At 43.0% G+C, this 25751-nt stretch overlaps 1 protein-coding gene across 1 annotated transcript; it reads right to left on the reverse strand.

The window, feature by feature from the left end:
• Positions 1-1573: 1573 nt before the first annotated feature.
• LOC136442655 (UPF0764 protein C16orf89 homolog) lies at positions 1574-24407 on the reverse strand. Its single transcript, XM_066439600.1, has 7 exons — positions 24290-24407; positions 22661-23015; positions 9435-9546; positions 8896-9058; positions 7573-7666; positions 3713-3765; positions 1574-1937 (listed from the first exon to the last, which is right to left on the reverse strand). The coding sequence occupies exons 1-7, from the start codon at positions 24405-24407 to the stop codon at positions 1825-1827; spliced, it is 1008 nt and encodes a 335-aa protein (XP_066295697.1). The 3' UTR covers positions 1574-1824.
• Positions 24408-25751: the final 1344 nt, after the last annotated feature.

The following is a 25751-nucleotide window of genomic DNA, read 5'->3' on the forward strand; positions in this document are numbered from 1 at the left end:
AAGGTACGGATTTGTGAGATCTAGCAGCTTGGTTTGGCTGCAACGTGCCAAAACTCATTGCAACACATCCTCGAGCTTTTTCAAGGTAGCGTGACCGGTTGCATTATGCACGTGATTTATCAATACGTCTGGTTTGGTGATACGTGATTAAAGGAATGGTGAAATGGGCCAAGGTCATACATGCATCGTGTTACTACAGGCTTTGTGTTACATCGGCCTTATAGCTTGAGTCACGTGTCCACAAGATCACGTGTTTTGGATAGTGGGTCAATCTAACTGAAGATGGTGGGAAATTCGGTCATTCTGACTGAAGAAGGCTTTGAACTCGGTCCATTGCTTTCAGTGTTAAATCATGGATTCAATTGAAGATAGATGATACCGTCCAAGTTTGAAAGGAACTATGTTCTTTAAAGGAACTATGTTCTTTTTGTTATCTACTGTCACTTTGTTTCCATGTTCTAATTGTAATGTATTGATATGAATGCGTACGTAGACCTTAGGAAGACTAGCCTCTTATGAGGCTAATTGTGGATCTAGATAAAACTCAACTCAGACTCAAAATGTGATTCATGTTTATTGAGAAGGCACGCTTGACTTCAGGCCTTACAGATGGAAATTGAATTATACAAAAATAACATCTCTATTTCGTGAACTCAATGTGCCTGTTATTCTCTAACTACCGGCCCGTCGGAGGGACGCAGAGTCAGTACATGCTGCTATGTCTACTTGGGCTGGACGCCAGCCAAGGAACAGACTCGTCGTGCAAGACCCAGAGGAGTCTTCGATCCTCAAGTCCTCGCCAAAGGATCGTATCTTCACATCCACTGTTTCTTATGTCGTATTCGCTATATTCTGAGTCATTGCCTGTCTATTTTTGCAAACACTGTACTACCCGGTGCTTGTTAGCACGACGTCAACCCAAAGCTAGGAACTGTATCCCATTCTGTTGAAGTGAAACTCAGAGCTACGGCGACTCAACGGTTTGTGTGTCCACAGCATCTGCTTGTGTCGTCATGACGAAGACAATCTGTTTCTTACGTCGACAAATCAGTCCTCCATCGGAAGGCCATGGGAGCTCTCGGGACGTAGTTGCTGTTTGTAACTTAGTTGCACCTTCTGGTCGCACCCATGGTCCATTACCACTGCATGATGTGAAGAAGGAAGAGCATGGTAATGTAAGACTGTCTGTTACAAGGAATTGGGTGTTTCCAAAATGTTTTCAAAAAGGCCAAGTTTGAATGTGTAAAATAAGTGTAAAACTTATTCCCCAAAAATAGTTCATCAGGCAACTGGAATAAGAATGAATTTCCCAAATATTATCCAGTTGCTTGAGTAACGATTTTTGGCGTATCTTATTACATGGATGTCTAACCTTTATCACTGTATAACGTATTGTACTATGTCGAAAATATAGGTAGGAACTGAAAGAAACCATTAATCATGTTCATTTCGTCCACACGGAATGTTTGAATTATGTAAATAAAGAGAAACTTTAAGTAACAACTCCCTTTCCCATCCCTACCTCCATAGACAGACGAAGTGATGAATTCCGTTCAGAGTGGACAGTTTCTTTCTGACGTGTCTTTGCTGGAGAAGACTGTATTAGATTCCTCGTCCATAGCTCCATCGTAAGAAAATGCCACGGCGAGCACTTGCACGGCGCACCATTGTAAAGGAAACATCCAGTCAGGTCTCAAGGTATATAGAAAACATCCAGGTGTGTTTGAGAACGGCATAAGTCTTCCAGAGAACTCATTACAAAACGTCTCCAGGCCCCTGAGGTGGACGACCCGACCATGGGCGTTGCTAAGCAACGTGTTTACGTCATCTCCGTTCCATATCCCTTGTCCTGAAGCCCATGTCGGGGTCGAGGATGTATCTGACGTACATGGCCAGCATGGCGGTGCCCAGGCCACTCTTGTGGGACAGGCAGCCGTCTGGGGGATAGAGATAACGGATGTGATGCAGAGGTGTTAGACGTGTTGGACAAAGCGGACTAACCAATGTTAAGCTATGGTTTTGGGACGTTTGACTACTCGTCTGTACCAATCTATTTTCTACATTGCATATAGGCAATTTCTATTAGAAAAGAAGACAGTAGTTCCCCTTAAATTCATTTAGAACTTAACTTCTATCAGATTTGTTTAAACAAGGAAATTGTAATGTAAATAGAATCGTATCAACTTTCTTTACTAATTGAACATACTAGTTAACTAGTCACAATAACTGTTATGATAGTTGTACTTTTTATATGCCTTCAGTAGTTAAGAAAAAAGTAAAACTTTATTCGATACAATATTCTACATTCAGTATATCATGTAGCAGAAGGCCGATGCTCACTTGAATGAGGCCATCTGGTTATTGCTTGATATCGTATTTATGAGGACACTGTTCCAGAAAATCAACAAATATTTCATCCCCGCCGAAAATGACCGTTTCGCGAACCCTTCACGCAATTTCTGGGCTCATCGCTCAAACAATCATACAGCAATTTTGCCCCTTATCAACGTGCTATTTTCTGGTAGATTTCCCTCGTGCATTTGATCCAGCGCGTTCGTAATCAACCAATACGTTCCCGTAATTGTGGGAAGCCAGGCCGACCGAGCGCTGTGATTTAACCGTGGGCGGGAATCACGCACCAATCGCGGGTTTATCGGGAAAACGTGCCCGGTCAGCGGGAAATCTGGAGAAGCATCACTGGAGGAAGTTAAGAAATTACATCCTTATCATTTGGTATTACTTCTGGGTTTCCTTATACCCCCATTCCACTAGGACGGCGCTCTCACCGCGCGCTCTCTGCGACCTGAACTTTAACAGAGTGCTCAACGAATTTCATACATAAAAAAAAAATATTTTAACACTTTGAATGGGGGTCTAATATACATTATCTATACAATGATTTCATTATTTTATGTTGACCTCACTTTTAAGTTCATCATATTTGATTTTGTATGATTTACTGTCTAACAATTGTTTTCGTTTTTTGTATTGTTCCTGTATTAATAAAATTGTATTTAATGTAGGTGGACTCCAGGAAGATTACTGTATAAATTGTTAAGATTGTACACTTATGGAGATCTTAATAAAAAAAAAAAAAAAAAAAAAAAAACAAATAAACGTCGAGTGATGTTCTCTCGAACAGGGTCAGTAACTACCGTGGGCATTTGAAACCGTCTGGATCAGTATTTGACAGCGATTTATAGGTACAGATTGACGTCATGAGCTTTTGAAACTTTTTGAGTTCTGTCAACTATATAAAGGGAAGTTTTAATGGAAGTTTTATCGCAAATTCCTGCCCGAGGCCTAGTTGTAGGTACATTGCAGAAATATAGGGGAAAACATACATGTGACAGTGATCTGTGACTGACACTTTTGTAATAATAGACTTATTCGTACTTATAGGGGATGTAAGCAATGCCCGGTGGCAGTGTTATCGATGCTATATCGGCTAGCATTTGCTCCCATCAATTATTTCTGGGTTAACTCTGTGGTAAACTAATTTGTTTCTTACTGATGATGTTGGAAAGATCTAACTTATTGCAATCTTCATCGTCATCATTGCCTTGAGCAAGATCGTTATCATTTTCCCCCCATCAGCATCACAGCAGGTGCACTGAGGCTTTTAAATGCCTTTTAGACAAATGTCACTTGTACCGAACTGAAGCTAAAGCTAAAAGTATAACTGAAGGGATGCTTAGAGTGGAAATCTCACCTCTCAGTAGTTTTTCCACAAGTAGTCTCCTTGCCGTTCGATGATGCGAGATTCTGTGGAAAATATATGAAATTTCTATGAATATATCAAGATGTAAAACATGTACATCCAGGTACTTTACTGAGCGTTTTACATCCTAGGTGCTTAAGAAGATCATTTAGACTCTTCTCCATTTAGATTATTTTTCCCCAGTACGTAGAACCTCAACCTCATTTCTGTGGGGTCGTGTGGCGTAACGGCAGGATGTTCGACTAGGAACCAAGAGGTCCTGAGTTCGAATCCCCCTGACGCCATCGATGTTGTGCCCTTGGGAAAGGCACTTTACACGACTTTCCTCACTTCGCCCAGGTGTATGAAAATTAAAAATGGGTATATTGTTCTCTGTACGTGGCACTGTTAATATTAGTTATAAAAACTTGAGTGCAGTGCCACGACGTCCTTGTCTGTCAAAAACCGAAGTAAAAAAAAAAAAAAAAAATCATCTTGCCCCCCTCACTCGTCGGCGGCCCCTATTTCAGTAGAGGGACACCGACCCACTCTTCTTCATCTCGATTTTCCGCTTCCTGCCCTTTGTCGTTTCGATGTTTTGGTTTACCCTTATTGCTGCGACGTAATGTAATCACTCCAGACTCTCTTTAATAGAAGTTGTCCCAAATCAAATCTCATGTATTTGATATTGTGCTCATTTGATATTCGATATTTCCCCCTTCCAATTTGAAGATAATGCAACGTCAGAGTAACGCCACAGAAATATCGACTCGTATATAGATTTGATTTCAAAATGATAAAATAAGATCGTCATCCTGGGAAATCTTTATGGCATTAGGTAAATTCTACAGAAAAAAGTTATCTGAGCTGCGCAACAATAATGCAGTAACCGGAACATTTCGAAGATTTTGTCCCCAACACGCCAGTCTTTTCTGCGGCGTGAAACGTTGCTTGAATACTCAACACTACGTACATGTCCACCGTAATCTCAACTGTACGGTAGCACAGGTCTCTGCTGACTCGTTCTTTAGATAAACCTTCTTTGTAGACTTTATCGTTTTCATTCCCGATTTCCATCATATCGGGCCAGGTTCTTTTGCTACAGAAATCGCAATCGCCGGCTGCAGATCTCTCCAGCAAAAGAACCTGGCCCCAATATGTTGAAAGTTGTGAATCAGCGAAAATAAACGCCGGTGCCGGCCACAAAGCATGCAAAGGAGCATAACCTTTAGAGCCATCGTGTTTTACTTGAGAGACTTGACGTGTTGAGAATCCGATGTGTGTCCATGGACACGACTACATACCCGTGTACACCTCACGACCTCTGCTGCTCCGTCAACGTTGTTTGGTGTTCCCCGAGGGTGGTCTGACCGAGAACAACATTTGATTGCGTTTTGGTTTTTCGGGTCACTAGCATTACTATGCTCTATTCGTCTTGTTACATAATTAGGTAGGTCACGACTGGTGAGAGCTGACTTCTGATACTCTCTACCGGACAATCTACGCCGGCTATAGGGAGAATATTTGCCAGGATTTCATTTGCAAGCTCCGCTACGCGGGCGAAATGTGATCTATACTCTACTGGCTAATTATTCATTTTCCGGACGAATTTTACGATCCATACGCCCGTAGGAAGGCCTGGTGGAGGCTAGAGTTCTGAGACGTTGAGATCTCCTTTGACATTTCCAGGGAAGATGAGGCTTGAAATGGTCGTGAGGGTCCGATGCTTCATCACGGAGGTCGTGTGAGGCGGGCCCCTGTCTCCGTGTGATGCCTGACCCGAACATGTCGGTGGGTCGGCGTCATAAACGCAGGAGTCTCTCTAGATAAATCATACGTCAACCTCAGAACACGGGTCAGTCGAGCGAAGCTCCAGTCTTGCAGGGATTCCGTCTCTTTATGAGACCCAAGTGTAGAATATCTCTTCGGCTATTTTCGTTTTGTAGAAGATCTACAGGATTTCTCTTGTCTCGTGGTTTTCATCATTATGCTATGGTCCCATTTCCAATCCGTGGCCCGGCTGGGCAGCTTGTGGGAGCGAAAAACATGATATAAAAGACAACAAAAGAAACAAAACGTAAAAATAATTACTCCCAACCATATATTGTGTATTTTCGTTTTCGCAAACAGCCCGGCCGGGCCCCGGATTGGCAATGGGACCGAAGCATTACACAGGAGATTCAGGCTTGACTTCGTTTCTGGTGACCAATACGTCCAACAGCACGGCAGGATCTCCCACAGTACAGTATATGTACACAACGCAATGCATAATCAGAAAAGTTTACTGCATTGGTGTGCAGCCCACGTCGTGCATATTTCGGTCTTCAGGCAGCTTCGCACGGTAGCTAATCATAAGCTATTAGAATGTGCTTTGTCTATTAAGGCCTGCAGTCGGTAGGAGTAAATCAAGTCCGGCCTTACCCTTGTAAAGACAACCTTGACCGTCTTCTCGTTTGCGCTTTGATGGGATTTAAACAATGTCTGCGAGTATGTCTATTCTATGCACGACATCTGTCTCTCAATCACACTCCTATCCTTATCTTACAGTTGCAGATAAACAGTTACATGATTCATGCATAGTTTGAGTCCTCCACATCAATTTTTGTACACAGTTCGTGAATTTCTTGCACGATAACTGTCATAGCTATGTGGAAACTGCGAAAGTTATATGAGATAAATTTTTATCTTGTGAAACGTGAACTTCTTGCACGATAACTGTCATAGCTATGTGGAAACTATGGAAGTTATATGAGATAAATCTTTATCTTGTGAAACGTGAATTTCTTGCACGATAACTTTCATAGCTATGTGGAAACTATGGAAGTTATATGAGATAAATCTTTATCTTTTGAAACGTGAATTTCTTGCACGATAACTTTCATAGCTATGTAGAAACTAAGGAAGTTATATGAGAAATCTTTATCTTGTAAAACGTGAATTTCTTGCACGACAACTGTCAAAGCTATGTAGAAACTATGGAAGTTATATGAGATAAATCTTTATCTTGTGAAATAACTAAAATTACCTGCATAGCTAAATCGTTATCTCACCGTATGCTGACGCGTTAAGTCGTATCACGATGCTTTAGGCACGTTGCAGTCAAACCATGTTGCTACATTTGACAAACCCGTACCTTTTATAAATTCCCATTTAAACACAGCTCACGGAAAGCTTACTGTAACAATATTTCTGTAGTGTTTCCAGGCTTCCTGTTGGTCCAGGAAGTAATCCAATACCTTCATCATTCAAACGCGGAAGAACATATTCCGCTAGTGGGGATCCTTTGAATTTTCTCAAAGAAACACCGGCGTTTTCCCAAATTAAGGCTTAGTTTACTATAAATAATTGAACATTAGAGGAATGTGGTTCTGAGTGATCTCGCCGTTTCAATTTTCCCGAGTGTATTGAGGACTTGTTTCTTGCTGCTGAGGTGCTTTCATCCTTAATGCCAGGAAAACACGAGGAGATGAGTCTTTGTGCTGCTTGAGCCTCTTAATGGATGTAAAAGTCGCTTGTTTGTGGCGGGGTTTGTATTATGTATGGTCTGTTCTTATGTGGGTTACGACACATTATGGCGATGTAACTTTTTTTATTTATCCCAGACGTCTTGATAAGATGCATAGGGGTGGCGCTTATTTCCATTTCTGTAGCCCTTGGGTCACACACTTGTGCAAGTCACTACAGCAGGGGGCTGGTCCGCTGGTAGTAATGTGTGTTTAACTTCCATACCGACAGTAACTTATGAAAGTTAAAATCATTTGACACTATCATTTTGTACGTAGACTTTTATCATTGCACTTTTAGATGAGCCATTTTCTAGTGTAGGTAAACATACCCCCGTTTCCCTTGATCTTTATGACGTCAACACTTACCCGAAACACCCCTCGGGCCGTTGCCATGACAGCACTTTTTGCAGCCAATCCCGTCTTATGAAGTCTCTGAACCCCAACATCCCACACACCACACCTGCGGAGGAACGGCAGATGGTCGCTTATCGCAATATTTTCCCAAGAACTAGAGTGATACAACAACACAGCGGTAACGAAACTCAGCTGGGAAACGGGGATACCACTTGGGACTTATGTTGAGCATGAGGTAATTACATAATGGCATGTAGTAAATTAACAGGTGCTTTAGACTATGAGGGTAATACATAAATTACGGAAACGATCACCGCGCGAGTCTGATTTGAATGTATCTCTTATGCTAGCAAACTATGCTATAGATTACCATTGGAAAATGTTTTAAAATAGCGGTGGTTAGAAATCATCAAAAGATTGGATATGTTACTCTACGGTGTAAGGCAGTTCTGGAGAATGTAAGAACTTCGCTTGCTGCACCTCAAAGCGAGGAGAAACAATGAAGATGATAGCTCTAAAGACAATCAGATAGCTAGCTTGTTCAATGATCAATCACGATTCTAAAGGCTGATGTTACTAGCGAGAAATAGAAATCTCTCATCAGTTATCTACCTGAACCATCACAATCTACCAGCAGACTGCAAGCCCAGTAGTTTTTGCATTACACCACTTTAAATCAGCACTGCTCTTAATTTCACGCACCCGCGCCTAAATTAGTTTCGTTGATAACAAGCAGTCATTACAGCACCACATAGAGCAGACGCCTCTGACTTCTTATCAGTGAAATGGGCAAAATAGAGCTCGAGATTTTAGGTTCGACAAATAGACACTTTTTTCCCCGCAAACCTACCTTTTAAAGTTGTCCATTAATACATCGATGAAGGCTAGACATCCATGTAATAGATACGATGTTGTGCCCTTAGGTAAGGTACTTTCATGTTTACACCTATTTTTTTTTAGATAGATATAGATAAAAATGAGTACCTTGCTTTGGTTAGGAACGTTAGAAGGAACGTTTCCAAAGTCTATCCAGAACTTTGCTTGTAAATGAGGAATTTTATTATTGCGTGTCGCCATTAATGATCGCCAAAAATGATTTCTTCCAAGCCATCAACAAATATTTACATTGTGGTGCATTTATCGTAAAGCAAGATAAGTGTTTTGGGACAATGAAGAAAGAAATTATGGTGCCTTCAATCTGGCTCTAATGATGTCTTTTTTAGGGTTCCGGCTAGGGGGAGGGTTATTGTTAGCAACCTTAACAGTTATGTCGTAAAGGCTGGCGACTGCAGCATTTTGTACATTTCAATGAGAAAGGGCCTTCAGCCTACTCACCTTGTTCTAAAAACAGGTCCTGTTCCGGCTCCGGCGGTCCGGAAGTAGCCAGAACTTCCGCTTCTCTCAGGATTTTCGTGCAGAGGTGCTGCTGGATGGACTCCACGCCCTCCCACACGCCCTCCCGACTGGCGAAGGCGTTGATGTTTTCTTTGCATCCAACCTAAGGATAAACGTCCATGAAACGTTGTGTGTTAGTAGTACACATGTAGATATTCTAAACAATGCCATGGGCTTAACATATGTTTTAGATAATTACATTGGCTTAAAGTACGTAGTGCATTGTACGATAACGACTCGTATGCAGTGCCTTAAAACTAGCCCGTTGCTGACATGTTCTGTTTTTGATGTTTTTTATTGTAGAAGCTATTGACATTTCATTTGACGCCTGTAAACAAGTTTTCAGTACAGGGTATCATGTCTCATAACATGCGAGAAAATTACCCTACGAATAAGACATTGCCTTGCATTGTATCACAAGAATGCCATTCTGAATCTATCAGGAGTGCCTGCGAGCCTGTGTTATGACCGTTACTTACATGTTCTCCGAGAATGGTCCATAATAACTGGTGAGTGATGGTGTAGCCCGTGGCGCCGTCAGCGGTCACAAACCTCCAACACTCATCCGTTACTGTGCAGCGGGTCGTGTGGCTGCAGGGAGACATCAGGGGAGACAAAAATCAATGGAAACTGTCTTACGTCAATTGCTATTCATCCAAACATCAACTAAGCATTCGTAGATGGGCGCTGAGGAATAGTGTCGCGCTCTTTCAATGAATGTCATGAATTTCTAGTACTGATTGCATCTGACTGACGGGTAATGGTTAACAACGCCAACATACTAGAGGGTGAATTTATATTCGTCTTCCACGGCGTAATGTCGAAGGGGCAGCGGTAATAGATGTTAACATTGCTCTGGTGTGATGCGATGAGCAATGGGAGGTGCAGGCTGTGGCAGCAATGATTCTAAATTTCCTTAATCACTGTGCCCTCAAGACTAGTGTTCTAGGTGATTTATTTGCTAAGTTCTGGTGCCCAAGTTTTTGTCATCACCCTGGCCTGGATTTAGGACGAACGCCATAGGAGTGGCAATCCCGGAAACACATCCTGGTTGAAGCTGCAGATGACTAGAATCTACGCAGTTGCTTTGACACCAGTGACGATTTGCGTAAAGTCAAGTTCTTAAAGTCTCAAAGTGGTAAAGTAGTTTTGTGGTTAGGATTGTTGACTACCAATCCAAAGATTCCTGGTTCGAATCCCTAGCAGGCCCCAATGTTGTACCCCTGGGGAAGGCATTTTAGACATGTTTCCTCACTCGAGGTAAAAAGGACTACCTTGCTTCGGTTAGATTCTCTCGAATGGGACGTAAAGCCAGTACCTTAGTTTGTGAATAGACACGGCAAACGCCAGCAATGGCGTCGTTACTCAAAAATGTACATTTCAAGTAGTCTACGATGCAGCTAACAAAGCGGACATTTGGCACAATTGTCGAAGCTTTATCGTGGTATAGTGGCAAGCCTTAACAATACACAGTAGCTCACATCTATTTCTATTCGGTGTTATACATGTCACACTGTAGATTCGGAAGAGAAATGACTTGTTAACGTATTCATCTTGTACTTTTCTTTGCTTTGGGGGTAGTTACTTTTACTCTGGGAATGCATCAAGAATAGAACTTTGAAGCTAAAACATTCCACGGCTTGGAAACATATTACGATTCCACACAGTAACGAAAGCCAAATATGGATTCAGTAGCGACTGCTGCAGAGGAAAATGTTGCGATAGCTCACGGAGTAAAAAGTGAGTGGGCTCCAAACTTCGCGCTAGTGACTCTCGTGGGATTTAGACAACGCCTTTTAGTCGCGATACAAATGGCCCTGCATTCTTTTGACGTACTTGAGATGCATTATCTGCTAGGACAAATGCTCTCGGGAAATATCGGAAGACAGACGGCAGCTGCCATCTCCACACGGGAGTACACTATCTCATCCCGCGGTTCCCCCCCAGGCATGACTTATCGGCGATACCTGCCTGCTACTGGTCGCCGAGATTACTCCGACTTCTGTAGTAGTTCATCATGTCAATCTGCTCTCGTGGCCAGTGGCTCGTGATGGAAGGCTGCCTCCTCTGACAGAGCTCTTCACTAAGATAACACAATCCTCGTCTTTCAGACCGGGGAATCTTGGGCTCCGGTTTTATGTATATTGCAGTTTATTGCACGAGAATATGGATATGGGACTACTTTTCCAGTAGTTCATCATGTCAATATACTGTCGTGGCCAGTGGCTCGTGATGGGAAGCTGCCTCTTCTGACATAGCTCGTCACTGAGATAACGCAGTCCTAGTCTTTCAGACCGGAGAATCTTGGACTCCGGGTTTATACATACACTGGTCGCCGAGATTACTTCGACATCTGTAGTAGTTCATCATGTCAATCTATTGTTGTGGCCAGTGGCTCGTGATGGAAGGCTGCCTCTTCTGACATAGCTCTTCACTAAGATAACGCAATGCTCGTCTTGAAGACCGGTGAATCTTGGACTCCGGTTTTGTATATATTACAGTTTATTGGACGGGAATATGGATGTCCCTCCGGCCATGCATGTAGGATTTTATATAAAGAATGTACTCAAATCAAGATCTTATTACTCATTAAACCTTGAGAATCAGTAATGTCACTTTGGCTATCCTTTGTGTCGATTCGAGATACAGATTGCTATAAACTGGCGGGATATCACCATCCTACGGAATAATGTATTTGACTGTTGATCGCCGACATCTGTAAGTGTTTTCTTTTAGAAGAGTTTTGATATCAGTTGGCAGTGTGCTAGAAAAGTTTTGATTTATTGCATAGGAGTAGGCATATCCCTCCGGCAATGTATGTGGGATTTTATATAAAGAATCAAATCAATATAGATGAAGAATTAAACCTCACCATCTTATTTCTTCAATCAAAGCTAGAGGATCGATCTGTTTATTTCTTTTAGCTCCCGTAGTTATTGATATAATGAATGAATGAAAGACCTTTATTGTGCATTCATGCCCCGAGGGGCTAGGTACAGGTCGTCTAACTGAACACATGGAACATACAAGGACATAATACAACAATACAAGCTGTAAACAGATAGTGTAGACAAAACGTGTTATTAAACTAAGCTAGTCCAGTAGAGTCGACTTCTTCTCGCTTCTTTGTACATGTGTAAATATATGAGCAGACAATATTTCTAATACAAGGATTATCCAGGCGTAATAAATATATGAATTTGTCTGTTGCATTAAGATATTCGAAATATGGGAATTTTTCTTTAATAAGGTTAAAAAATACACTTCTTTCGCTATCGTATAATTTAAAGTCTAGGACGAAGTATAATGAATTACCTTTCTAAAGAATGATGTATTTGGTTGTTGTTCACCAATATATGTTGGTGTTTCTTTACAGATTTCAGACAATGTACTGGAAAAGTTTAACTTCAAATTTGTCGTGTGGACCGACTTGTTTGAAGCTGTCGAAGATGATCTCAACTAGTCCCCTCCGGCGCCGCTCCGTCTGTACCCGCTCTTATTAGTCTATTTTTCATGACTCGGTGTGTCTAAAATGAATAAAGAATAACGAGGAAAAGCTGGGGGAGTGATCACTTCGTACGGATTGTAGACTCGAAGGAATGTGAAGACGCAGCAAGCTATAGACATGGCTGTGTCATTTCGGTCTCGGCGTATCAGCCACTGCCAAGAACACGCCTTGTTTTCATTCACCACACATATTTACTTCACTCTGAGTCAACCAATGGTAGATATCATCCAAAACATGGTTGTTGGACAACCTGTCTCTTCAGCATATAAACAGCATAGAGAATAACTTCTTTGCTCATTTGACTGAAACTACGTGGAAATTTCATATATTAGTAAATGTTGACTAACTCTTCAAAGGTCCTCTGATGGGTGATAATTAATCTAATAGGAAGTAGTAATTAAGTCACCGTTTTGCAATAACATTTCATTTCGTGCAACGAGAATAGAATGATGATCACCATCAACAACAATCGACAATCGTTTATTGCATGTTTTCCATTTGGCGCTGCAGTCACGATGTTTACGTCTAACCCGAACTTATGGTGAGTTATATAAGACCGGAAGAACCGACGTTAAGTAGAAGTAACGAAGTTAAATAGATAAGGAACCGAGCGTAGATACAACGGTTCTTTCCAAACTGTTCTCCTCCCCCCCTCCCTTTTTGATTCTACTAAGAACACTCTCTTGCCCATGCCCATGGGAGGTAACATTATCTCAGTCAATGGGCCGATAAATTAGACGAATGACCCTCTTAAATCTATGATAATCTTCAACCCTATATTTTTATCATTACTTTCACACAAACTATCTGTTGTAACCTACCCGTACGTCTGTTTCCATTTGTTTCGCTGTCCCCATTTCATCATCATTAAGCCCACACGTTGATGATGGACTGCCTGACGTTAGGAATAATATGGAAATACTTATTAGCCTTTGGACGTGCCGTGACGGAGCGACATTTCCCCCATTACTCCTAATGACACCGAAATGGCCCTCTGCAAAATTGCCGGGATTGCCTGCGATTTGTTCTCGGATGCAATTTACCACCAGGATCGAATATTTCAACTTGTAATGTTCTTTTCTGACACAAATCGTCAACTTTTGATGTTCTTTGGCGACACATATTTCAACTTTGAATGTTTTTTTTTACGACAGATATCATACCTTTCAATGTTCTTGAAAGCAAATGCGCGTACTAATTTACTATCACCTGTAGCAATGAGACCTTCACATCTATCAGAATTTGTTTAGTGCGGCAACATGCTGGAGGTATATTAATTTCGAGGGACCCTAATGTACCAGATTACACTCAAGACACTCTCTCTAATGCTTGCGCTCGTAAAGTTTCGTCTTTTCTATCTGGGTCACCCTGAAAGTTGTAAATTGGTCCATTAGGGTTTTCCCCATTACTTCTCTGTGATTAAACTTTGAAGTAAATAACGTCGCGCCGGGAGCTGACGATTAGTGGGCTGTCAGATGACACGGTCTGTAACACCGCTCAAAAGGCCGTCATTTCCGCGATGTATCGACACGTTTGGGAGAAACTGGGTCAGGAAATCAGCGATAAAGTGGACCAGGATACGGTCGACAGGTTTCCGGGACTAGGACAAGGACTAGGGATTTGTCACGTCTTCTTTTGTACTAGTTCCGTTGACGTTATCATTGATGTGGTATCGACTATGGGGCGTATCTGGGTAGTCAGACTACGCTCGTATACTGTTGTTGTGAGCAGCAGCATAGAACAGAAAACGATCCACAAGTTTCTAGGACAAGGACTAGGAATCAGTCACGTCAGTTCTTCTACTTTTGCACTAGTTCCATTGACGTTATCATCGATGTAATATCGATCATGAGCCGTATCTAGGTAGTCTAGCTGTATCGTTGTGAACAGTAAGAACAGACAATGATCCACACGTTTCTAGGACTATGACAAGGAATTTTTCACATCGGTTTTTCCTCTTTTGTTCCAGTTTCATTGATGTTATCATTTAATGTGATATCGACTATGGAGCGTATCAGGGTAGTCAGACTATACTGTTGTGGCGAACATCATAGATCAGAAAACGGCTCACAGGTTTCTGGGACAAGAACAAGGACTAGGGATCAGTCACATCAGTTTTTTTGCTATAGTTTCATTGATGGTACCATTGGCGTTCTGGGTAGTCAGCCTTTTGTGGTGAGCATCATAGAACAGAAAACGGTCAACAAATTTCTGGGACTAGGACAAGGAATAAGTCATCAGTTCATATTCTCTTGTTCCCGTTTCATTGATGTTATCATCGATGTGATATCGACTATGAAGTATGTCAGAATAATGTTGTGTTGAACAAATAGAATAGAAAACGGCCCACAGGTTTCTGGGACTAAGACAAGGGCAACAAATTTTTCACATCAGTTCTCCGTCCTTTGTTCCAGTGTTATCGATTACGAGGCGTCTCTCGGTAATTAATCTTTTATGGTCAATATCATAGACCAGAAGACGGTCCAAACGGTTCTAGGGCTGGAATGATAACAAAAAGCTGTCCGAAAGTAGGTCTTCTCTATGCCCTAGTTCTATTCGTGTGTAGTTGAGTGATATATCTGACTAATCAGTCTTTTACGGGTTTGACCATCAGCGATGCCATAGGCCAGAAAACGGTCATAAAGTTTCTAGGACAAGAACAAAGACTAGAGAATCAAAATGAACTAGTATTCCCTTTCGTCCTGGTTTCATGAATGTCTGGGCAATCTTGGGGCGTATCTGAGCTATTAATCTTTTTACAGGTTTGTGCGCATGCTCGCTTGTGATAAACACCCCTGCGCCGCTCCAGTGATGCGGAAACCGATGAAAATCTGGTTATCGAATTGATGAATAATGAACTGGATCTCCACTCTCGCCATACGGAACTATTAAAAGTTGGGATGACTCCTGGAAGGGATGACAGTTTGAGATCGCGAGGATTTATGGATTTCTGAGATTGTAGCTCGGTGATTAATCGCTCTGAGGCGTCCCATTATTCATCAATTAAAGACAAGCCTCAGCCCGAATGTGCCTCATGATGGGTAGATTGATGAACGCGAGTCCGGATGAGTTGTTTCCTATAGCGTCTGTGCTGACAATCTAAAGTAATGGTTCTTCCGACGCGTTTATGGCCGTCGTAACGAATGAGGTAATACGTCCTGTGGAAAGCCATCTGGTACCAGGGTAAGTAGTGGCACACGTCGTTATGCGCATTTTTGACGATATCAACTTTATGAGCGCGATGTGTTGTGAAGTTATCGTCTTTTTATGTAGTTGCATCGTAGTTTGATACTTTGTACCATTTAGCCTCGTTATGTTGTCACTTTATGCGTCTTTAGCGGCTATACAGTGATGATACAGACGCCCATTATCCGCTTAATGATGGTGCACATGAATACTTAGATATGATACCTGGAGTTGTAAGAGCGTAGCCGCGTTGAAGAGTGGCATAATTAGTAAGGTTTAGTATGACAAAGTGTTGTATTAAACGTTGTTACAAAGCGTCATAATGATGGCACGAATGAATACTTAGGAATGATACCTGGAGTCATAAGAGCATATAGCGGTGAAAAGTGGCATACTTAGTGACGATAATATGACAAAGCGCTGCATTGGGATCACTTTGTCTTATCGACGTTTATCACAAAATATTTGCAAAGTTCGGTCACTGTTGTAATTTTTTCGTCATTCAAACTTTCTGAACTATATCGTTGGAGGGGTAATGCTCTAGCTTTGAGACTAGTTTTGGTCCGCTTCCAACGGTCGCTACTGTTGTTGGCGGAGCAGCGACCGTTGGGAGCGGACCAAAGCTAACATGGCTGGACTACAGCTAGGATGATAATGCTTGTCTCAAGAAACTTGATTTTGCTGTCCACGGCAGAAACAGGACTTGACTAAATCTTAAGCTTTAACCTGTTTTGTACCTATCATGATATATGTTTATTTTAACATCGACGTTCCCAGTCTGGTACTAATAACTCTTGGCATGTAAATTTTCTTTTATTTGCGTATGCATCACTGCTCGGCAGAGATTGGAATTCTGTGAGAGAGTATTCCCATACACCAGCGAGCACAACATCGGTCTTCAATGCAACTTGCATCTATGTCTATTCTACAGAGGTGTCAACCGCCATCTTTGTTGCGGGAAAAATGTTCAACTTAACTCCTCTTTACTACTTGACGCCAGTTATACATATAGGTGCCCTGACATTCACGCATTGCAAGGCTTACCGACGCTAGCCATGTATAGAAACTTTATGTCCGTATAAAGCGCCTTTGCCTTGAGGCGTCACGGTAATAGCAACACCTGCATAACGCCACAAATGGAATTTCTGCGAAAGTGTTGACATTATTTCACCCCTCGCGATATGAATCCCATAAAGCGAAATGGAATACATTTTGCACGGCCATTAACCGCCCCCTGCTTCCTCTGAGGGATGGTTCACACCACATGCTCTATCACAGACCCGGCCGGTGTCGAACCAAATATCTGACCCTGCCAACTTTCTGCCCCGACACTGCTTGGGGGTTTTCAGTATACCTGAAGGAAGAGAAGTGCTTCCTCTGAGGGATTGTTCCCACCGCACGCTCTATCACAGTCTCGCCCGGTGTCGAGCCAAATTCCTGACCCTGCCAACTTTTTGCCCCGACACTGCTTGGAGGTTTTCAGTATACCTGAGGGGAGAGAAGTGCGCCATAGCTCCTCGCTGGAACGTGGTGATTCTTAAGTCTGAGCGGATAATAAGAAGAGGGGACGAGCTGTTGAGTCTAACCCTAACCCTATGCATATCCTAGCACTACCACTAAGCTCAACTCTAACCCTAGAAATGGTATGCGTATATCAGTCAGCTTCAATTGAGTTAAAACATGATGCTTTTTCAATTAGCTAATAGTGCGATGCGGCTTCGCTACGGCTCGCGAATTAAGCCACGCACACTGAGTTACCCCTACACTTGTCGATAAGTGTGTTGGGCTCTTTTTTGTGCAGAGGTCTGACGCTCAAGGCCTATGTTTGAAGCTACCTCATACACGGGGTCTTTACGTCACCATCCATATGGCGAAAGTAATCCCTTAAAACCTAACCGAGCTGGGGTCAACCGTAGGATCGATCCATGGCATTTTATCCAGATGGCCAGGCTGCGGGGTTGCGTTACCGCTTGCGCCACGAACCCAACCCTAACTCCAGCCCTAACCCCAACTCCACGCACGCGCACTATCCCACGGATGAAAAAGTCGGGTGGGGCAGAAATTGGTCGCGACACCGGACTGTAGGGAGCAGATAGATGCCCAGTTTCCCTGTTCGCGACAGGAGACTGCCGGAAGATCCCTGCATCCCTTATCCTGCCGTACCTGATACGGCTTTAGTGCAGATCGTTACGGCTTCGGACGGACGGGAAGGATCGTGCAGCGGAGATGGTCGGTGTCGTGTTAGGCTGCAAGCTCTCGTTTGACTCTTGTCACCTCGCCGGAGTATCGCGGTGTTTTGTCGTTTCTTTCCCACACCTTTTTACACATATCTATCTAATCTATCTACGTAGATATTTGACAAAATTCTGGTATCAACTGTAAACCTATTTTACAAAACTACATCACAGCATGGGAATGGCGTTTAGGCTTACGTTCAAACTCGGTATTTGCTATGTATTCATTCATTCACTATTCACAAGTTCCTATGTCTTGTCGAACATTCAATTTTCTATGTGTTCTTGCATCATAATTACAGGCTGTCTTAAAATCAATGCATTCCACAAAGACAACGTTTCTTTTCTCAGCACCCAATCCTCAATGGGAGTCGCATACCCATGTGAAGGACATACAAGACTGATGTTGATTGCCCGCATGGGGCTTTGTGATCATGAGATGCGGAATACATCACGTGTAACCTTGAAGTGCCTGCTGATACCGCATCTGCTTTCTTTCTTGATTTCGATTATGTATGAGGATAAACACGGCATTTGTCATCATCCTATCTATTAGGATTTGGAGATTTGTCTTTCACTAACAAGCACAACGGGTTTAGATGTATGGAATCGTCTTGTTTGCAATGCAACTGAGTTGCCTTAGGCTTAGATGATGAAATGGCAAACGAGCAACAACAGAAGTAACACCAGCAAGCAGTGAAGCAGAACTTCTGGTATCAGTTTCCGAGGAAGGACAATGCATTACTCTCCGGAAAGGAAAAAGGAAAAGGAAAGTGATCTCGAACCAGTTTAGCTCAAATGAACTCATGAATGAACAGAAGAGCTAATCTTCCACTGGTCGTGACAGGAAGACAGACGCTATAAACAGTATTTACAGTTTCATCGTACCGGGGAAAATTCCCCTAGCTCTTTCCGACAAGCACAATGACAGTGGACCACGGCTTAACGTCCCGTCCTAAAGCCGGCGTCACAATTCATGCGAGCATCGGCCGATTTTGTAGATCGCCGGAAGCTCGCCGAATTTCAAATTCGCCCGAGCGTCGACCGTATTTTTCGCTGAAAACCTGCCCCGTCACAAATTGAACGGAGCTCGGGCGACATCCGTCGAACACTAATAATCATAAATCCCACATAAGACGGTACCATCTCTTGGACACGGACGAAGTCAGAATCAAATGGCCTGGTAACAATCTCAAATTTGGACCAACTTTACTCTCTGAGTTGTGGCAAATCTGTAGGGCACGAGTGAAGTAGGTGGGCACACTGAAAATAATAACATAAACAGGAATTTTGTTATAGACCAATCAAAATACAAGCGCTGGAGCCACAAAGTCAACAGATCAGTCGTTTAACCCCGATCCAAACATTTTCACCAGATAGAAATCGACCGAAGCTCGGGCGAACGCCGTCCGAGCTTCGACCGACCGTTGATAAGCCTATCGACGCCCTGCCGACGCCTGGGCGTGCCTCGGCAGACAAACATAGATCTTTAATGACTCAGTGGACTTTCAACTAGTCATTTTGTGGAGAAAAAACTCAGGAAGTGAAGTCAAACCTCAAAAGTCAAACCCCAGTTCAAAAATATACAAATTGAAACATCCAAACCAATACCAAAAAAACAAAAAAACAAGAAGCATTGTCTTCGGTGTCAACATTTTATTTGTAATAATTTTTTTTTTAATGAAAATTTAACTTTGCATTGAATTGTCTTTCATTAGAAAAGTTTGGCAGCATTCTTTGACAAGTTGATATTAGTATTAGTTAATATTACAGTATCATTTATCATCTTATGTTTTAAACCAAACTGTCGTTTCCTTGTATCTATAAACAAGAAGGAGTTCGGCCGAGGCCCGTCCAAGCTCCCATCGACACCTGCACAACGCTCGCCCGAAGCACGCCTTACTTTTCATGAGTCGGCCGGAACACCGACGACGGTCGTCCGATTATTGTACAAGGCCCGTGCGAGGCTCGCACGAGGCCGAAGAGTTCGGCCGACCTCCGACCGGCCAAAAATCGGGTCTAAAATCCTCGGATGCCCGCCCGAATATTGGCCGAACGCTGGGCGTTGCTCGGGCGAGCTACGGGCAAACTGTTGACGAGCTGTGCGAGTTCAAAAATCGTCGCCGAGGCCTCGCTGAATTTAAGCGCAGCTTTCAGTGACACGCGAACGTCGGCCGAGCTCCGAAAATTCGCCCGAAGCCCGTCGAATCGACAGGACGTCGGTCGTACTTCGCCCGAAAATCGCCATTTGGAGCTCGCCGACAAGTCGGCCGAGCTAAATTGTTGATTTGTGACGGGGGCTTAAGGACTGCGACCTTTTCCGGTAGCGTGCATGTCGGGTGAGCAACACAGCCGGGATCGAACCCGGGGCGTCTAGTTCCAGAGTCAAGATCGCTAACCACTGGACTACGCACGCACTAAATGACATGAACTGCTTTATTGTTCAAATACCCACTCCGGACCCTTTAGAGTGCACTACATAATGTTACAGCAATGTTTGAATGGCTTATAACATATTCGTTCAATAGATTCCCCAAAAGTAATGTTGTCCATAGCGTTCTTGAATCTTTCTTGGTCTAACTCCCAGGGGATTTGAGCCATGAGTGCTGCTGAGTTGATGAGGTGTCAGAATATTTCAGCGGTATTGATGCAGGCTGAACGATTGACGCCCAAATCGGGGCTTGATTGAGTAGGAGTTCGTACTGATGCGGTCCTTGGGGGGTGGTATGATGATGGCAGGCACGGGTTCGTGCTGATGCGGTCCCTGGGGCGCGATATTCCCCTCATGCACCCAGGCGTGCACAATGGGATTTCCCCCGCAGCTTGCCTCTGCGGAAATCATGAAAGCTCGATCAATCCGAATACTGTAAATGCATTTAAGTTTGCGTGGTTTTTATTTCGCGCTAAAGCGAAAATTGAGTGTTCACGGTGGTTTTAAGTTTGCGTCATTCAGGGCTATCGTCACATACTGCTACAGCATTAGACAAACATGTTCGCGGTGGTTTTAAGTTCGCGTTGAAATGTCACCGCGCAACCGCGAACATAAAACCACCGCGAACATTTCTGCATTTACTGTATTCCATCAATCATTCTTCCAGCTCGCATAGTGGGTAACGTGTTAGGGGCGTTTTAATGCAATATTTTCTAATGGTCACCTGCTGTTATCCTGTTGACTTTTTCAGTCCAAAGGCAATCATGAAAACATATTATGAAAACGGTAACCGTGGGAACTGCTTCCATACGAATGCCCTGGAAAAACACTGGGAAATCTAGTAGAAAGTTACGCTGGCATTTCGCACTCTAGTCACCACTTGCGGTTTCTTGCGTTGTCTATGTTACAGAGTTTACTTTTTGTTACTTGTTCCATCCAGTCAGCCCGTTTGGTTCGTGTGTCTTCTCTGTAACAGAGTTTACTTTTTTTGATACTTGTGATACTTTGCTACTTAGTCAGTAGTCATTTTTTAAAGGTGTAGTAAACCTTCAGGTCGGTCCAGTCGGTAATATGATATCCCTTTGGTGCAGTGGTTATTACCGAGACCGCGGCTGAGGCGGTAGATAACCTCAATTCGATCACGGTCGTAGCAAACCACCTCGTAGAAAACGTTGTTACTTTTGTGTTTTCTTGTATTGAAATTCAGCGGCTTGAAGTGTTCTTGCCTTTTTATCTCTTTTTGCACTGCTTGACTGCGTCTGGGCGAGATAGTACCGCCATTTCTTCGCCTTACTCAGTGTACCGTACGTGTGGCCACATGTTTCCAGATTTCAAACTCGGAAATCATGTATCATGTTATTCTACTCATCTGTGGGTAGCGACATATATGTTGCCACGAGATGTTTTAAACTTCTGATCATAGAAGAAATACGTTCAGCTTAGTAACGATTTTCTGTCCACACAATGTTCTGGCATTGTAGTTCATTAGACCTTCTTCGGGGCATAACATAATGGGCTATATGTGAATCATTTCACCAGCATGGCAGGTCAATAGATAGCATCGAACACACTGGTTCTATTCCCTAGCTGCTGTGTACATAGAACCAGTCAGAATTGTCCCGAGGAACGTGAAAGACGGTCATTGAAACGTCGGTCTTGAATAAAGCACTTGGTTGTGTGCAAAGGTCTTTGTTATCCTATAATGGGTTCTGTAATTGCTTGTCTCACACTGTGGTTGTGCTTAAAGTCTTCCATATTGCATAACTTACTAACACACTGAAGCTATTCGCGGAATATCTGGAGTTAGGTACATGCTGAAATAGTCGTAGTAGAAACATTGATGAACGTTAGAAATCCAGGCAATTAGATACTCAATGACTTATCATCATACAATCTTGTCTTCTTTTCGTCTTCATTTAACCGTCTTCACCTCATTTACATATCTGTACATTGTTTTGTTTTTAAATATCTGTCGGACGTCAGATTCTATTCTGACGCTAGACAGCGGATGCTGTCTGAAGCTCCTTACCGTTTAGAACTTTTAGAATCCTCGACCAAGTTGAGCTTTTCAAACATATAGATGTAAAGAGTAATTTTAAGGCACGTATACCAGCCATACAGGATTGGAGACTTATTATTAACTAACTATTGAATATGAAAAATGATAGCTTTTGTTCTCGCAACCACAACTTTTCTTACCTATTAACGTTTTGGAAAATACTCAGCTGCCTAAATGTCACTGCTACTGCTTGCCCAAAACAGTAACTGTGGCAACGGGACAGTACTTTTGAAAGAGTTACGAACTGTATGAAGCTATTTACGTAATATCTGGAGTTAGGTACGTACATGTTTGGGTCCTGTCTTGGTCCGGTACTGCCCATCATTTCCTGCATACACCTATCGCTCCTGGTCTCAGAGAACATCTCCCGTTTGGTAGGGGCACGTTCCCTGTTCAGTACGTGGTCTCCCAGTTCTCTGGAGTACCCCCGTATAACGTACGGTCTGGACACCACGTCCTTAAACTCCTTAAAGTAGCCCGGGTCCCGCTCCCGTATCCTGGGCAGACTCCAGTTGCCGGCGGTGCGGGCGTCCTGCAGGATGGTGTGCACGCGGGACAGAACCTGGCTGTGTGCGGAATGTTTGGAACTGCTGCTTGTGTTGACGGTGTGGTCCAAGCCGTCAAGGAGTAACGTCAACTGACCTGGAGGAGGAAGGAAATATATTACTTTTGCGTGAATAATTTCATCAGGATTATGAATGACTGCCAAATATTTCACAGCCAAATATTTATATAAACCAACGTTTCGATGACTGTTTGTCATCTTCATCAGGACAATACGTGCCTGGTTCACTGTGCACTGAAACTAGATGTTTCTGATAACGCTTGGGGCTGCATTGTTATCAGAATCACGCAGCTAAGCAGAATCACGTAGCTTAATAAGTACGCAGAGAACCAGTCAGTATTGCCCTGATGAAGATGACAGGCAGTCATCGAAACGTTGGCTCATGTAAATACTTAATCGTGAATAAGTGGCGTCTGTGTGGCACAGTGGCAGAGCATCCGGCTATGAACCAATAAGACCCAGGTTCAATCCCCAGTGGAGCACTCAGACATGTCCGGACATACACCCAGACGTTGTGCCCTTGGGAAAGGCACTTAACACACATTTCCTATGTCCTAAGCCCAGCAGTAGGGTTTGGGTTGGCGTTAGGAAGGGCATCCAGCCGTAAAAACTCTTGCTACAAAAAAGACTTGTACTTGATGAGGAGTTCTGGGGCTTCCCCATCCATGTGCAAGCACGTCCAACCCCCATATGATGGGAATAAAAGACGTTAAATTGGATAGAGAGAGAGAGAGAGAAAAGAACTTTGCTATTCAATGTCTTGATTTATTCGGCTAAATCACACATACATGAATCAGCCAAGGTTGCACAAGTAGATTATTGCTGTCATCAAACTTAAGGCTTACTAACCTTGGGGGAAGATACAATGATTACACAATCAATAAGTTGCATGAAAAAAAAAACCGCGTGCGTTGAAATGTACATCATGTTAATCTGTACACAAATTAGAATCCATTTTTTAAATACATGCCTGAAGACTAATAGCAAGTACATGTAGCATGGTAAAATTATAATAAGTACAGTGACATAAACAGATGTATACAGAAGTAGCAACAGAATCTTTATACATGTAGCTAACTCAGCACAAATTAGTAGTTAGGTATTGGTAATAATAATTACCGAATGCTAACTTAAGGCGTTGTTCATGTGCTTACAAATACTGGCTTCCTACCTTCCTTCGTATCACAATCATTATCTCTTAGTTTTACACCTACAGTCACAGAAGCAATTACAGTCTAGAAATTATGTAAATTTTAAGAATGTCTGATTTGTTTTGATATGATATGCTATGATATGATATGACATGCAGCCGTCTGGTTGTTTGAATTTCATAGAGAGATGTGATATTCACAATCCTGACGACTGGGAACGGCTACTGCTGCACGACATGCCTCCTGAGTGATTGTCTGGCACTCGAGATTATCATCGATCCCAGAGGCGTCGTGTGTTCCATCCGATGCCACATTCATGTGCAGTACGGCAGAACAATAAAGTGATAGTCAGGACGCTATTCATCAAACATGAATTTCACTTTCATACAGGATGAGATTGCTTCCAAGATTCTGTCTCACAAAATAAGACACAAGAGATGGATGCGGAGAGGTATCATCGCACGCAGACCGTTAATTCGGTCGTTAAGGAGCCTTCCGATTTATGGGCACACGGCATCGGATTGACACTGTTACAAGGGAAGGCTTTTAATGTGATAAATTCCTACTCCTCTCTATTCATTATTTCCATCTTGGGAATTAAACCATACCGTGAAATGGACCGATAAGTTCGCGGCGGCATAATCTAACTCCGGGGCCGATATTGCCCTTTCGTGCCCTTGAAATGCTCTTACATGTACGTGCCCGAGCTCCAGCCACTCCCCAGTATTTACGTCCTCAGCCTATTGGCGAAACCATCTCCACTCTCACAAGGAGCCAATTTGCAATCGATGTAATCTCTGGAATATCAGGAATTACGGCCGGCACCGGCTGGCGGTCCGCTAGCAGTCTTCCCGTGAACGTTTCAGGGAGATTAGAACATAAATTGCTCCCCGAGACGGCTGAGTCGTCTGCAGAAAAGGGACAGGGATATTTCCACATCCAATCGTTTGGATTTGTCTCGCGGTTAGCATGAATAGCGTCGATAGAAAATCACGCGTGTAGAACGTTGTAATGCCCCCATTCCACTAGACGGTGCTCTTGCTGTGCTCTCGCTGCGAATTTGTCTCATCCTTACATAATTTTGTAACTGGAATATCATGAAAATGTAAAAGTATGCAACAAAACTCACAAAGATTAGTTTTTCTATGTATGAAATACGTTAAGCGCTCTGTTAGATTTGAGGTCAAAAAAAGCGCGCGGCGAGAGCGCCGTCCTAGTGGAATGGGGGTATAACTGTGTTGTGCCATGAGTGCTACCCCCGTTCCAATAGGACGGCGCTCCCACCGTACGTTTGCGCTCTCAAATTCAACAGAGCACTCAACGAATTTCACAGATAAAAACGGAATCTTTTTGCACTTTGTATGATTGTAAAGTTGTCTTGTCAGCCATACTTTTACATTTGGTATGAAACTATGAAATCAAAGATTAGACAAATCCGACTTAGGTCGCAGCGAGAGCGCAGTCAGAGCGCCGTCTGGTAGAATGGGGGCCTGATTGAGAATGCTCCACGAGTAAAGGCCCTAAAACCCGCGCGAACACCATTATTGGAGAAGGGTACCCAGTCTGGCCGGCGGTCACGTGATTTACCGGTATCTCGTTTCACCTTGGGGCGCTCAAGGACGATATTTGAGATAGTTTAAGTCGAAACGTATCCACTTGGTT

Source organism: Branchiostoma lanceolatum, chromosome 9 (assembly GCF_035083965.1).
Source record: "Branchiostoma lanceolatum isolate klBraLanc5 chromosome 9, klBraLanc5.hap2, whole genome shotgun sequence".
Taxonomy (NCBI): domain Eukaryota; kingdom Metazoa; phylum Chordata; class Leptocardii; order Amphioxiformes; family Branchiostomatidae; genus Branchiostoma; species Branchiostoma lanceolatum.

Excerpts from the sequence above, each read along its gene's own strand:
- LOC136442655 (XM_066439600.1), bottom strand. The coding sequence starts at position 24,407 with ATGAATGTGGCATCGGATGGAACACACGACGCCTCTGGGATCGATGAT. Across the intron at positions 9,547-22,660 it reads CCAAGACAGGACCCAAACAT|CCACACGACCCGCTGCACAG; the intron begins GTACGTACCTAA and ends GTCTCCCTGCAG. Across the intron at positions 3,766-7,572 it reads CGGCCCGAGGGGTGTTTCGG|AATCTCGCATCATCGAACGG; the intron begins GTAAGTGTTGAC and ends TATTTTCCACAG.